The sequence below is a fragment of the Glycine soja genome, chromosome 17 (assembly GCF_004193775.1).
Source record: "Glycine soja cultivar W05 chromosome 17, ASM419377v2, whole genome shotgun sequence".
Classification (NCBI taxonomy): Eukaryota; Viridiplantae; Streptophyta; class Magnoliopsida; order Fabales; family Fabaceae; genus Glycine; species Glycine soja.
Window position 1 is genome coordinate 12,066,707 of NC_041018.1, and position 16,783 is coordinate 12,083,489.

At 30.1% G+C, this 16,783-nt stretch overlaps 1 protein-coding gene across 1 annotated transcript; it reads left to right on the forward strand.

Annotated features, from left to right (window-relative positions):
- Window positions 1–5,916: 5,916 nt before the first annotated feature.
- LOC114393654 (GATA transcription factor 26-like) lies at window positions 5,917–11,780 on the forward strand. Its single transcript, XM_028355029.1, has 8 exons — window positions 5,917–6,443; window positions 7,833–8,204; window positions 8,734–9,163; window positions 9,411–9,483; window positions 9,796–9,899; window positions 10,309–10,495; window positions 10,835–10,952; window positions 11,184–11,780. Exons 1-8 carry the CDS (start codon window positions 6,404–6,406, stop codon window positions 11,492–11,494), a joined length of 1,635 nt encoding a protein of 544 aa, XP_028210830.1. The 5' UTR covers window positions 5,917–6,403; the 3' UTR covers window positions 11,495–11,780.
- Window positions 11,781–16,783: the final 5,003 nt, after the last annotated feature.

Consider the following 16,783-nt stretch of genomic DNA (forward strand, 5'->3'; position numbering starts at 1 on the left):
ATACTCTTTAGTAACAAGTATTTAGTTCCATAATTTATTTTATTTAAAATATTAAATATATCATGCTATTTTTTCATTTAAGATTTATACAATTTCTTTATGTGACTAAATGTTGATTGTTAAAAATATAGGTGTTATCTTAAAAATGAAGAGTGCCAAAAAAAAATTATATAATGTAATAACATTAACATGTTACATCTAGTTAAAAAAACATTAACACGTACATGACCAATCAGAAGATATCTTAATTTAGCTCTAGATCATTGCCATATAATGACCTCAGCATTCGAAAGGTCACACCCAATAATAACCCCTTAATTAAAGAGAAGAAACCAGGAGAAGAGGTCCATCTGGGGCAGTTATGCATTTCAATAGGCCCCGCCTATGACCCTGACTACTATGTTTCTAAATTTATTCATTTTCTATAAATTAAATATATTTAAATAATAAACCTTATCAGTTTAATTGTGCAAAACATAGTTTAGCTTCAAGAGAGGTCCTCTTATAAATGAGCCTGGGTATGTCTGTCACCATTATGTTGTTTTTCACCCTTTTCTCTTTCTCTGGTTTTCTGTAAAACTTTAGTTTTAGTGACAACGTTCTAGGCATTCCGAAAAACTAAATAAAATCATTTACATGGAGTTACCATGGATAATGTTCATTGATAGGATTTGTTTTGGCCTATGAATTAAAAATTACTTGTGCATATATTGAAACTAACAATTCTCATTGATAGGATATGTCTGTCACCATTATGTTGTGCATTGGATCTTCTTTTCATTTATGTATTTTGGCACATAATAAGATATACTTAAAATTCTTAATAATAACTAATTATGCCTTAATGATATCAAGAGAGGATGCGTAATGCTAGGAAGTTTAGAGTAAATAATATACCTATTGCAGTATGAAAGAAGTTAGAAAAAAAGAATATGAAATGACTCAGTTTTTTTTTTTGACAGACTCACAAAGTTGTTCAGTTAGATTTTAAAGTCTAATCATTTCATATGAATGAAGATGAAGTATTTTTTTTTAATGAAGATGAAGTATATTAATTTCATAAGGATTGAACTTGGAAGTTCCTTTTATCATATTATTGATGGAAAGTAAAACTTGTGAGTTTTTAGTTTATACATGGTTTTTTCACTTAATATTTTGGCAAATGGGCTTTTGGGTTATAGAGGATATGAATTTATTCACGGTTAGAGTGTGTCTGAGATTTGATGTAAGGGTGAGTACTTCTTGTATCCGTGATCCTCTATCTTAATGAAAGTCTTTCTTTTGTTGATAAAAAAAATTAAAGTAAAACTTGTGAGCCACTTTAGCAAGGAAATGATAATCGAATAAAAATTAAGATGAGATTACACATTACAGAATTCATTTGGGTTATGTTAGGCGCAAAATGATTGTAGAAGTTATTTTACTTACTATGAAAATTGATGGAGTGATATCAAATAAATAAAAAATTTATATATACCTGATTTTTATTGATTTGGAATTGAAGTACAATGGAGTATCTAGAAAAATAATTTAAAGAAGAAAGGAGTTCAAATTACTTACAATCAAATAGATGTAGAAGGAAGTCACGAATATAATGAGAATGCAAGGTGAAAATACAAAAAAAATCATATAACAATAATATAGGTGTGCTTCAAGCCTGAACATTGAGCTCGTTATCTTTATATTTTGATCCTAGATGTGCTTACTAAATATATATATGGAACACTAGTATGTTAGCGATAGGAGTAGAATAAGACTCCATATCTTTAAGTAAGATATAAGATTTGAGTCTTATAAATGAAAAAACATAATTAAGAAAAAAGACTTAATTAAATATGACTAAAATTAGTTATCAGTAAAATTGATGGTGTACTCCATACCAATATTATATATATATATATATATATATATATATATATATATATATATATATATGAACCAATTTGTTAATACATACCTTTTCTAGGTGACACATAGTTTTAGTTGAAAAAATCAAGAGAATGAATAAATTAAAAGTTAGAAACCTAGAGACAAGCCTCATAAAATGTTGGGTGGTAAAGTTAATAAAAGAGTGACTTAATGTGAAAGACGATTAATTTTTTTCAAAAAATATCATAAATCACTTTTAGTGTAATTCTCTTATTCCAATCATATTTTTTCTATCTACAATGCTTAAATTTGAAATCTTACTTTAAGGGATTAAATCCAATATCACTTGGACCAACAACTTATTGATTATCTTAACAAATTTAGATATGCTTAAAAAAGATTCATATAATCACATGTAAAGAGAGTTGATCTACGAAGTAAAAGATAAAAGATAGTAGGTAAAAAAAAAAAAAGATAATAGGTAAAGAGAATCATAAGACAAAATAGTCATAAATATATATGATAGGAATAAGAAAAATTTGTTTTGATATATTATAGCTGTTAAAAATTATCATAGGTTACTGGTAGTTTTAATTTTTGAAATTTTAATTTTTGTCGTCAACTTTTAAATATCCTTTTGAATATATATTTTCCTACCACTTATATATATATATATATATATATATATATATATATATATATATATATATATATATATAAACATAAAATATAAGAATATTTGTTTCTTTAATATTTTATTCTTTCTAATTTTTCTCATATTCATTTTCATTTAAATATTCTTATTTCATGAAGTGGCGAACTTTACTATCCTAATATATATATGATATATTCTCTAAAAAATTTTAAATTTTAGGTTTAATTTTATTTTTTATCCATTATGTTTTATTATTATTTTATTTTGATACATTAAATTTTAAATGTTTCATTTTGATACATTTTAAGTTTTTAAAAGTTTTATTTTAATACTTTTTTATTTTTCATTTAAAACGTTAGTCATTATGTTAAATTTAAAATTTTGGATTAATATTTAAAAATAGTAATAGCTAAAAGTTAAATCTTTATTTATTTTAAAAAAATGATAAGCAATTGAAAAACACAGGAAGGGAAGGTGGATTTTTTTAGTGGTTTATAATTCTTTGAAATAAATAAAGACAGTGACAGCTAACGCCGTCACTATTTAAAAATAGTAATTAAAAATTTTAAAGTTAATAGAATGATTAATATTTTAAATGAGAAATAAAAAATATCAAAATAAAACTTTCCAAAATAAAAAATACCAAAACAAAATAATAAAATATAATAAATCAAAAGTAACATTAAATCTCAATTTCTCACACACATATATATATATATATATATATATATATATATATATATATATATATATATTATCTTCAAAATTTAAATAAGTTCCAAACGTGCATGTCATATAAATATTATACTTTTAGTATCAAGTGAACAATTTAGCTTAACTTCTTATCTCTCTTTCAAGGTATTACTTTTAACATCTTTAATTTTAACTTGAATTTGAACAATTTTCAAAAGAAAATACCAATAATTAAAAAAAAAATATATATATATATATATTACAACATAAATTATTTATCATAAATATAAATATGTTTTACATGTTAAAAAACATTTATTTATTACTGATTTTAATTATAATATAATTTAAATATTTAGAAATAATTATTTTTTATAAACTAGAAATATATAAAATAAATATTTATATCATGAACATGCTAAAATACTATTAAAGTATAATACCTGTAAATTATAGTTTTTACCGGTTAGTTTTAATTCCTATACTTTTTGAAATATTTAAACTTTGAACCCTGTGTAAGAGAAAAACCTTTTAAGAACTATAACTTGAATATTTTTAAAATACAAGAATAAAAGCTATTAATTTTAAAAAGTAAGAAACAAAATCCAAAATTTATTTATTTTTTTCAAAAACTAAAAATGCCATTAACCCAATTATCATGTTAACGAGAATGCGTGTTGAAATGTCTGTTTCATCTGCAATGTAAAGAGGGTTATAAATTGACCAGGCTGAATTTAATAGTATGGATGCAAGATTTGACTTGTTGGTGATTTGTGAATTCCTAAAGGGCACTATAAATGAAGGACATGCATTTTTATATTGCAGGAAGACTCTTTTAATTTTTAAATTTTTTAATAAATGTTTTTAACAACGCAAGACATGTTATTTGGAATGACTTTGAGCCATTTGATTTATCATTCATTGAAGCCTGTTTTTTTCTTACCCTTGATTTGATCAAGGTTTCAGAAATATCAGTTGTTTTTTGGGCACAAAAAGGAAAGTAATCTAGTGGCTGCTACTCCACAATGTCCTTAGTCAATCAAGCTGATTTAATGATACAGTTTGAGAGATGATGGGGTTGGACCAATTTTCTTTACACAAAGTAAACACACTCCACCCTCAATAGCCTTTTCCAATCTTAAAATTAAAGGGTGGAAATTGGAAACCACTAAAAGATAAGGAACTTCACAAGGCACCAAATTAGTCAAATTCATGAGATACCCACTATGTATCATGGGCATACTGTTTGTCATATTGTCTTCTTAGAATGAGCTCATAAAAAAAAATCCCTCTCCTTTGATGATGTGATGAATTTCAATTTCAATTGGAGAATCTCATTACTACTCGCCCTTAATTTTTTTTCTTTTCTTGTTTGGTGAATACTAGCCCCCTAGCTTGATAATTGTTCTACCTGTATTGGTGCATTTGGCTCTGAATAATTGAGTGCGAGATTCATGGGGCTATGCCATAAGCCCATAAGCCTCCTTAATCACCGTTGGTTTCAAATCAAATTAATTAAAAAAAATACTAACTAGAGCAAAAGCATATCACTAATGGTGGCCCCAACATGAACCGCCCTGGCTTAATCAACGGTGTTGATTGGGTTTATGACAACAAATATGTCACACAGGTATTGCTACCCTATGTTTATTCCTTTTTTTCTCTATAAAGACCACTAAAATTCATTCATCAACATCATGCCATCACAACACACACGAGACACAGAATATAAAATTATGGATAAATATGATAAATAATCCTCTAATAAAAGAAAATTATGACAGGTAGAAAAATGTAGGAAAGGCCAAAAGTCTCTGTATCTTCCACCCTCTTATTTTTATATTTCTCGAGTTTTGGGCTTGTTTTTTTCACTTGGTCATCAACAGTGAGTTATTATTATGAGTAGAAAACTGTTCTAGACAAAAAAAAAAAAAAACCGAATGGTGAAGATGGGGCAGCCTTTTAATTTTAAGTTTGATTAGGATTTTGAAAAATTAAAAGCAAAACAAAGAAAACTAGAAAAGTCCACATTCAACATGATATATGCAATAATATGTTAATATTCCTCCTATCAGTTTCTTTTAAAATCAGAGCATTTTTTAAAACGTATGATACATAATTAATAATCAGTAAATACTGATTAAAGCATAAGGATTTTCTAAAATTGCAATTTTTTTAACATTATAAAATTACAAGTTATTAGATGTCATACCATGTACATGAAAAAACTTATGCTTTTATATATCTTACTAAACACGAGGAATAATTCACGTTTGATTTTCTCTAATATAAAATTATCTTGATTTAATAATAATTACACATTGCAATTAAGATTAAACTCTAAATCAATAGGTTAGGAAACACTAATGATATCCAAAAAAAGAAATACTATTTGTATTTTGTAACTTATTTTTTTATTATAAAACTGTTTTTTATTTTAAATTTTAAACTAGAATTTTGAAATTTTAGTTTCTTTCTGAAGGGTTTTAAATTTTAGTTTAACAAAATGGAAACTGAAATCTTTCAGGTAACATCAGGGGAACCAAAATAATAATTCTTTCAAATAACAACAACAAAAGACAATTTAAAAAAATAAAAGAAAAAAACCCAGAGAAAGAAAAGAAGAGAAAATGGGTTAAGAAAACAAAAAATAAAAATAAAAATAAAGGAAAAGCTGGTCATTTACTTCTTGTACAATACAACAAGAAGTCACATACACAGACCTTCCTCTCTCTTTCTGTCTCTCTCCATTGCACCTTCCCTTCTTCCCCTTCTTCTTCTTTTCTGTCATTTGTGAGATTCCTTCACTTGTTTTATCTATTCCATTGGATTGTACAGATTCCTAGCTAAAACACCCAGATGTCAATCTCTGTAATTCTATTTGATTTGTGGGTGTTTCTGTGAAAAAAAGAATTTTTTTTAAGGACTGTCAAACCCAAAACTTTTTTTTTGGGTCTTTTGGTTTCTGCTTCTTTTATTTTTGCAAACTGGCTTCTGGGTTTGCTGCAGAATAAAGCCTTCAATACCCACTAATACACAAGGCTTCAAAAACAAACTGTTTATATTTTCAGCAAAGTTCCAATCTTTTTTCCTTCTTTTTGTCAATAAATTATTTTATTTTTGCCCCCTTTTTTCTGCAATTTTGGTTTTCTTCTTCTTCCCTTTACTAGAGGAAAAGATTGAGTCATGGGCAAGCAAGGGCCTTGCTATCACTGTGGAGTTACAAGTGAGTTCTTGTTTCTCCCAATTGCAGTTTTTTTGTTTGCAGTTTTTTCCATTGGGAGTTTTTGATTTTTGAAATTTGTCCTCTTTTAGTTTGAATTTTTGTCTTGCAACCGGTGGCATCATGGATTGTGATTTTGATAAAAAAAAAAATAGAGATGTGTGCAATGGAAGAATTGCTGGCCAATGTGAACAAATGGGAAAATTTTAGTGTAATGTTCTTTGATTTAGATGTATTAGAATTCAACCATATTACCCAGAATATTTGGAATTGGAAGTTCTGGAAAATTGAATTCTATTGACTTCAGCTTTGATTTGTTCTCTGTCACTCATTCAGTGGCTCTTTGCTTTCATTGACTGTGTCTGAAGTGTATGGAAATCTAATTGGTGCAAAATTAAACTTGTGTTTGATTGAATATTAGACTGGACCTTTTTCTCAACAAGCAGAACACCTATTGTTCTAAATGATCTTTTATCAAAAGAGTCAACTCACACTCCACTCATTCACATTTGGATTATTTGGACATAAGAAAGAGAGCAAAAGAAAGGAGCACAATTGTTCTTTTGCAAAATGTCCATAGTTAATCCATTCTATTTCAGAAAGGATTTTACAGAGTTATTTGTTGTCACTGTATGCATTGTATTCATCCTTCAGATGAGTGTTACACCATTGTCTTCTGTCTGGAAAAAATAACTCAATTGCTATGAGCATTCATTATTATATTTTCAACCTTTCTCAATTATACTGATCAGTGATCACCTTGATAGAACTTATCCTGCAACTTAAGCTTTGGAGATGTTCGTTGTTTTTCTGATAAACCTTGGAAATGGTGTTCAAGTGTTGAAGTCATTGCTATTGGTGTGCACTTCAAAACTCAAGTGCCAGTGTTTGAGAAAACATTGATTTCAGTCCCAATAAATGAGAATTTTCAGTTAGATTGCGTTAATGTTGTTGCCACAATACTGAGCAGATAATGGTTAATTGTTTTGGTTCAAATGCAAGCATTGTCTTCGTACCATCCTAAATATATTCTTAAGTTGAGTTTACCCATATCTGCTTGAGGAATGTGGAGTGTAGACTAATATCTAGTTTTCCTTGCAAAAGGGATATTGCTATGTGCTATTTAAAATATTTAAACTGGCCGATAATGGACAGATAGTCAACCATTCAAGCAGGATTGGCTACTTCTTTACGATAATGATTTATGAATGCTGACAGATGATTCTGTCTCAAATGTTTGTCCAGTTCAGTTTTCTTGTATATCTGCAATATATGAATACGTGTTTGTTAGTTTTGTTTTCAATCAGAGATAATCTCTATTCTTGTTTGCAAGGTTTTTATATATATATATATATATATCATAGATTTTCTAACAAATAAGACTTGCCATAGGCACACCACTTTGGCGTAATGGGCCACCTGAGAAGCCAGTACTATGCAATGCATGTGGATCTCGATGGAGGACAAAGGGAACACTTGCAAATTATACCCCTTTGCACGCCCGGGCAGAAAATATTGATTATGAGGATCAAAAGGTTTCCAGGGTAAAGAGCATATCATTAAATAAGAACACAGAAGTGAAATTGGTCAAACGAAAGCAAAACTATGGTAATGCTGCATCTGGAGGGTTTGTTCCTGATTATAGTCAAGGATACCGAAAAGTTGTGGATGAAGATACAAGCAATAGATCAAGCTCAGGGTCAGCTGTCTCTAACTCAGAGAGCTGTGCTCAATTTGGTGGCCCAGATGCTAGTGATTTGACAGGTTGAACAATAACTTTTTGCTGATTTCATTGGAAGATTTTTCTTCATAACTGATTATGGCAGCATTGTCCTTTCCATTGAAATAGTATGGGTTTTGATGACAGTCCTGATTTATGTGACCTTAATCAAGAACTGGATAATGAAATGGGAGAGGGGGAAGGGGGGGGGGGGGGGGGGGGGGTTGGAAAAAGAAAAATTGTGGAAAAGCAGATGAGGGTGCTTTTAAGAATTCAAAAGTGATTTGAATTCTTTTCATAATGAAGATCCAGTTTTTATCTCAAAACATTTTTCATGGCAAGCTTTACAATTAAACATGGATTATCAATGATCTATTATTAATGTATATCTGTATTCCCTTATCAATACTTTATTTTGGGGTAAAATGTCAAGTTTTACATACTTGACATAACAGATTGTCATAATTCTATTCAGTTATCAATGATCTATTATATTAATGCAGTTCAAAACAGATTCCTTTGTTTCTTTAATAGAAGCATATAATTCTAAGACAGATAGTTTGGTTAATTTAGGTCCTGCTCAGTCAGTGGTCTGGGATGCCATGGTGCCTTCAAAAAAGAGGACATGTGCAGGTCGTCCAAAGCCTTCATCTGTTGAGAAGCTCACGAGAGACCTGTGCACTATTCTTCATGAACAGCAGTCTTATTTTTCTGCATCTTCTGAAGAGGATCTTCTTTTCGAAAGTGACACACCAATGGTTTCTGTTGAGATAGGACATGGAAGCATTCTCATCAGGCATCCTAGCTCTATAGCTCGTGATGAAGAGTCTGAGGCTAGCTCTCTCTCAGTTGATAATAAACAATGCCTAATGAATGAAGCATATTCATTTTCTAGTACCATTCCTATATATAGTGATCGCAGTAGCATGAACTTCTCATCTCACGGAGTTGAAAAGATCAAAAACTCAGCTGGCCAAATCATGCAACAAGAGAAGCTTGAAAGGCATGTTTTCCCACACCAGTTTACAGTTTTTCATTATTCTAGTCAGTTATGCAGGAGCATTAATATAATAAAAAAGTTTCATTTTGTCTATTCATGGCTGAAAACAGACAAATTCTTCTACTAGCATAAATTTGGGGGTATGAAGATCTCAACATGTTTATGGATTGTCATTATACCAGTGGAAATTAGAGATGAGTGTGTGGAAATTGTTTTGGTAACAGAAAGTTTACTCTTTTTTTAATTTCAGGGACAAGTCTCAGCTTGAAAAACTACAAGTTCATGGAAATCATGATTCACCATTGTGCTCAATAGATTTAAATGTGAGTTGAACATGTTTTTGCATCAATACTATCAATAATATTGGATCTCTCTCTTGCTCTCTCTGTCTCTCACACACACACACATATTCTGCTTCGTAATCTTTTATTAAATTCTTCATTCATGTAACTACTCTCAGGACTTTCAAGACAGCATCTGAATTTTAAATATGATTTAAATTTCTTTTGAGAACAGGCAATATTCATTTTCCATAAATAATATAGTCATGTTTTTGGGTTATTTATTGTGACTATTGTATTTTTCTGCATATGTACGTATTTATAACTATATTGGTTGCTATTATGTTTGGTTAGGATGTAGTCAACTACGAGGAGTTTATGAGAAACTTGACAAATGAACAGCAGCAGCAATTACTGAAGTATCTCCCAGTGGTTGATACTGCTAAATTTCCTGATAGGTTAGAATCTGTTACTCTTGTTTGAACTGAATTTTATCATTATTTATGACTGAATACTCTTTTGATGTTTTGCAAGCCATAGTGTTTTAAATTTCAAGTCCGTTCTTTCAAAAGGGGGAGGGGATTGCAGTTTCAAATCCACAATAGCTATAAATTTTGTATTTCAAGAAAATTAAGGCATTTCATTTGAGTCCTCATTCAATTAGAATTTTCTGAAGTAACCAAACTATCCATCTTTTATTTCAATTTGCTGCCATTTGATGCCTGAATATCCCCGCTCCCCCCCCAAAAAAATAAAAATAAAAATAACAATGCCTCTGTTGTGAATCAGATATCCAAATGTTGAGGGCATAGAAGATATCTGGACTGAATCCTACATTAGTGACTGATTGTTTTGTTGTATTTGCAGCCTTAGAAACATGTTCAATAGCTTCCAATTCAAGGAGAACTTAATCTATTTTCAGCAACTTCTCGGGGAAGGAGTCTTTAACATCTCTTTGTTGGGGGCAAAACCTGAAGAATGGAAGACATTAGAAAGGCTTGCATTATCTAATCTGTCAAAGTCGAAATGGGTAGAACACTATAATTTTCTTAAGGTTTGTACTGGTTTATTTTTAAGCAAATATGTCAAAATATACATCTAAATTCTTATTATAGTTGGAAAACTGTCAATCAAATTTATATCCAAGCATGATTTGATTGTTCAATAGGGAATTTCTTACATTAGGCATGAATAATATAAAAATTTCTCATGTAAAGTATCTTTTTAAAAATTATAATCTATAAAATTTTGGTTTTAGTTTTCAAATTTGGATCCAAAAACTGATTCAATCCAATTAATTTTTCAAGTTTTTTGGTTCACATTTTTTCAGTTTTGATTGGATTGATTTGGTCTTGAACACTCATATTCACATTGCTTCCTTCTATGGGTTCAGAAATGTGAAAACAAATCTGGAAAATCTATTGGTTTGGGTTCTACTGCTATGGAATCAAGTAATGTTACAACTGGCAAAAGAATGCGTGAGCATGACAGCCGAAATCAAAATATTCCAGGTTAGCTTAAAATCTTATGTCAACAAAGAAAAATAAAAATATTCACATACTTCCCTTGGAAAATGCTCTAAATATATGCTGAGCTTTTACTTTGAGACATGTTAAGCCAAGTCACTGTTCTTCTATTACTAGTTAGAAACTATAATTAGTTGAGCTGTTTGTTTTCTCTGCTGTTGATGATTTATTGAAGAACGATTCTTGACACTAATCAAGTAATCATGCAAATTTCAGAATTGAAGACAACGATGAGGAGCCCCAAAAGGGTGATCATAAAGCCTCCTAGCTGTGAGGTCAAAGAAGTTGTAGAAGAAGGCTCTAGCTTCAGTCCAAAAAGCTTATTTGCTTTACCCCATGGTGTTGGTGGCTTGCACATGCTGGATTCTTTCAACTTTGTTGGTGAGAGTTCTGAGGATCTGCTTTTAGAGGTGCCTTCTAACAGTTCTTTTCCACAGGCTGAGCTCCTGCACCCATCTTTAAGCTATGGTGCTCGTCAGGTCAGCACCACTAGTAGCTCAGTACACTCACCTGTTACTCATCCTTAACTAATCTTTACTAGGTTACTTGGATGGGTATGGACACAATATTTTGTCATAATAGGGTCCACATGTTTTGCATCTGAAACACCAAAGTTCATGTACAAGAGATATGATGATGATTGTGTTTTTGTTTCCTTGCAACCTTGAGCTTGGATTGCCAAAGGATGGAAGTTGAATGGGCTTTTTTTTTTTTTTCTTGTATAGATTGGTAATAGATTGTAACATATAGCATGAAATTCGGAGTGATCATCTCCGGAGTTTTTGTATGCAATTGTAGTTTATGTTTTGTGCATGATTCATACCCTTTTATTTCCAAATAGTTTTAAATCATAACTCTCCAAACTTTCGTCTAAATAATAAGATGACACTAGCATATAACACCCATCTCTTGACATTTTAGAGGTGCTACTTTGACTACATTCCTAGGTTAACTATTTAGTTACATGTCATCTTGAAATATGTCAACAATAAAAATCTTATCTTATTAGATGAGGTTAATTACATTAATCATACAATGTCATTAGGCTTAGTTAAGGACCAATTTTTAAAGATACTACTACTCCATCTTTAAATATAAGACTCTTTTAACTAATTCACACTTTTTAAGAAAGTTAGTTAATTTAATTAGTAACATTAAATTTATTAGCAATTTATATTATTTTTTCAAAATTACCCAAATTATTACAACTCATCATCATCTTTCTCTTTTTACTTAATTATTTTTTATTTGATTAATTAATGTGTTAGTCTTTTTTTACAATTCTTATAAGAGAGAATATTTTTATCTTTTCAATTCATAATATTTATTGTAAAGTAATTAGGGCAAAAGACAACTTGAAAACTTGAAAAGAGTATTATAAAAAGTGATAAACAAAATTGAAAAAAAGATTGGTATATTTAGGGGCAGATGTATTTTATTTTTCTTTTTTCATAGGACTAAATATTACAAACTTTTCTCACTAATAGTTCCGGCAATGAACTTTGCATGTATTCAAATTTTCATAATTAATTTTCTGTCATCTTTTCCTCCATAAGTGTCATCATTTTCTCTTTATATACAATCATTCTATATCTTATCTCAAGTTAAAAATTGATATTCAAGAAAAATAAATTATGGGTCTCCAGTCTATGTTGAAAATATTTGATGGAGGTATATCAGAGGGTTCTGTCCAAAATTATTTTTGATACACTGGTTTAACATATCTATATATTTCTAATATGCATTTTTATGTAAACTTAGCTTAAAATTTGGACATTGTGTTGGCTCACATTGGTGGTAAACATTGAATTATTTATCACTTTTTTCAGACATTAAATTACACAAGTGGTTATATTTCCATGGCCAAATGTAATATAACGAAATGAGGTAGAATGAATTTTTATGATGGGGGCAGAAAAAGAAAAAAAAAACAGTTTTATATCCCCAAATTGGAGAAGAAGAAAGAGGTATATTGGAAGGCAAAGAGTGATATGCATTTGATCATGTTCTATTCTATTTCATTTAATCTTTTTTCAATTCAAATACAACTATAATCTGGTGTTATTTAGTTCAATTTGATTTTATTACATTTCCCCCTTTTTACCTTAATTTTGGATGTCCTCACGGAACAAGTCCAAGAGATAGCGCCGAGATGCATGCTTTTTGCAGATGACATAGTCCTCCTTGGAGAGTCGAGGGAGGAATTGAATGAGAGGTTGGAAACTTGGAGACGAGCTCTAGAAACACATGGCTTTCGCCTAAGCAGAAGCAAATCGGAGTATATGGAATGTAAGTTCAACAAAAGAAGGAGGGTTTCTAACTCAGAGGTGAAAATAGGAGACCATATTATCCCTCAAGTCACACGGTTTAAATATCTTGGGTCTGTAATACAGGATGATGGGGAAATTGAAGGGGATGTGAATCATCGCATTCAAGCAGGATGGATGAAATGGAGAAAAGCATCGGGGGTGTTATGTGATGCAAAGGTACCGATCAAGCTAAAGGGAAAGTTTTATCGGACTGCGGTAAGACCGGCGATTTTGTACGGAACAGAATGTTGGGCGGTCAAGAGCCAACATGAGAATAAAGTCGGTGTAGCGGAGATGAGGATGTTGCGGTGGATGTGTGGTAAGACTCGACATGATAAAATTAGAAACGAAGCTATTAGAGAGAGGGTTGGAGTAGCGCCTATTGTAGAGAAGATGGTGGAAAATAGACTTAGGTGGTTTGGGCATGTAGAGAGAAGACCGGTAGACTCTGTAGTGAGGAGAGTAGACCAGATGGAGAGAAGACAAACAATTCGAGGCAGAGGAAGACCCAAAAAGACTATAAGAGAGGTTATAAAAAAGGATCTCGAAATTAATGGTTTGGATAGAAGTATGGTACTTGATAGAACATTATGGCGGAAGTTGATCCATGTAGCCGACCCCACCTAGTGGGATAAGGCGTTGTTGTTGTTGTTGTCCCCCTTCCCGTCATTCCATAGTGCGTTTGGATTGACAGGTTTTTTCATCATAATTTTTTTAGAAGAAAATTAAAAAAATTAAAAAACATAAAAACTAAAAAGTTAATTACAGAAAGTTATTTCATAATTGAAAATGTTGAATAGTAAACGAATCACTTTTACACCAAAATAAAACTACTTAAAATCCAAAGGATCATTAAAATTTGGACTTCCAGTCATGTATTTTTGAGTCTTTTTTTAATAGGTGAATAACATCACTCATATTATAAAATTTAATTTATATTTTACACTTATGTTTATATATTTGCTTATTTTTTTTACCAAACATATTTGTATTTTAAAACTTGAGATAATAAAATTATTGTCATTTTTTATTTTTCCGTGATTAATTTGTGTATTAGATGGTATTTGTCCTTCTACTACAACAATGATATGTATTTTAAATTCTAACTTAAGTAGTTTATAATGTAATAATTTCTATCCCGACATATATATAATTAAGAAAAATATATAAAAATTTGAAGTTTTATTAAATCAATTTTATTCAAATCGCTTAAACAAATTCACGTGGATAAAATGGTCACATTCACTTTATTATTGTCAAAAAAAAAAAAAGAACATCTCCGACTCAAAAAAGAACTCAAGTTAAGCAATGAAATAAAATAGAGTAAAATACATATTTCGAACATCATGTAATTAAAACAGAAATCCATGTCCCAATGTCACATCTTATCAGAGCATTGTGTCCTACCATCTTCTAGCGTAATTTTTTTTTTTAAAATCATCTATCTAATCATATGCTCCCACAAACATAAGGTTTGATATCTTCACAAGATTCAAACACAAATAACACATAGGAAGTGAGTTATAACATTTATAAATAAAATACAAATAAACAATGGCATAAGCAAAATACATTATAGAAATATTTATAATATAACCAACTTAATACAATCCACGTCACTCACCACATCATCATTTAAAATTCATTTTTCAATCACTAATCACATTACACATGAATTACACCCTCGAGTCAAAACGTAACAACACTCATCAATTTCATAATAAACAATTCATACGCGTTATGCAACAATTATACTAAGACTCAAGCCTATATGTAATGTGACACCATATCAGTGAAAACCCACACTATGGAGCTTAGGAGTACATAACAAGACACACCACACAATGGGTATGTTAGGTCACTTTTATTAAGCAAAATCATAAGGTGACCAGTCAGGGTCACTCTGTTTTGTGAGAATACTCCAATCATATGGGATCAACATAGACTTAAAGGAGCACTCAAATCGAGTGTCTTTACACCCAAGGCCTAAAATTCGAAAAATCTGTTAGGGCCTCACCTTCCTGATTCAGATCCAACCCCTAAAACAACTTTTGCACGCAGACACTGCTCATGAATTATATAATACCCACGACCTCACACTTGTTTTCAAACATGTTTAACACATTGCACTATAATTTAACACTTTAGGTTCCTAACTTGGAATCCTATACTTTCCTTTTAACACTTCGCACATAAACATTTTTCTCAAGGTAAACACCAATTTGGTTATTGTAATTCACAACTCAAAACACAAGTATTGTCACATCAAGTATTAACCACACACTTATTCACAACCATATCCCATGTCCACAATTTAACGTTTAACAATTTATCACATATTCAATTTATCATTTACACACAATTTTAATCATAATTTCACGATCCTAATATAACAATTTATCACGTTAATATAGTAAATCTTATCCAAAACACAAACAAATTATACAAAAATGATTCTCACAACATGAGGAGTAAAATCTCTCAAACAATTTCACATAATCATATCAGAATCAAAGGAATCAAAATCATAGGTAAAAAACACGAAAACACCAAGAGCACTCAATTTATCAACCATTTCACATTAGTGCATTAATTGATCCGTCAAATACAACTATCTCATAATTATAATCATAAAGGAATAATTAAATACAATAAACATCCCAAAATAAACCCAAATTTGATCCTCTAAGGATCCTTACACATGTTTATTCTAACCCCAATTGCGATAAACGCATCCCTTATCTCTAAGTGGGCTCACATGTATAGTTTGAAAGTGATAGCGATGTCTTTAACGGTTTCCTAAGATTCCTCAAGCTTTTCCCCTAGTTGTTATGCTAGGGTTTTCAAACGTTAGAGAGAAAGAGAAGGAATTAGAGCCTCTATTTCCCTGTCTTCGTGCAAGGGATATTTCTCACCAAAGACATTATTTCGTGAATCCTAATGGTGAGGATGTGCAAAAATGAGTTTCAAACTTGGTGCTTAAATTTCACGATGATCCAACGATTAACAAGTCCGAAATCGTAGTTTTATTAGGACAAATCTGAATGTATGCGGGAAAAAGAGAGGATTTTGGGAGAGAAGAAAGAAAAATGAATTTGAGAGAAAGAGAGAACGTAGGAACATATAGTAAATGTAAAAATTGACATAATATGTCTCTATTTATAGTTAGGGTATTCTCGGCCTATTATCTATTCTATTTTTTTTATTTTATTATTTTATAAAAATGAACTCTATTTTATTTCCTATCAAATGAATAAATAAAACTTTCTTTTTATTTTCTAAGAACATATATTTATTTTGTTTACCTTAAAACTATTATTTTTTAATTAATAAAATTATTTATCCTTATTTATTTAATTACAAAAATCTCATTATTTTCCTAAAATTTTATTTATTTTTAAATAAAATTATTTTTAATTTATTTTACGAAAAATAGGGTGTTACATATACTAAATTCTAAAAAAAATGTTGTATATTTAAAATTTTAAATAAATTCATAACTATGAA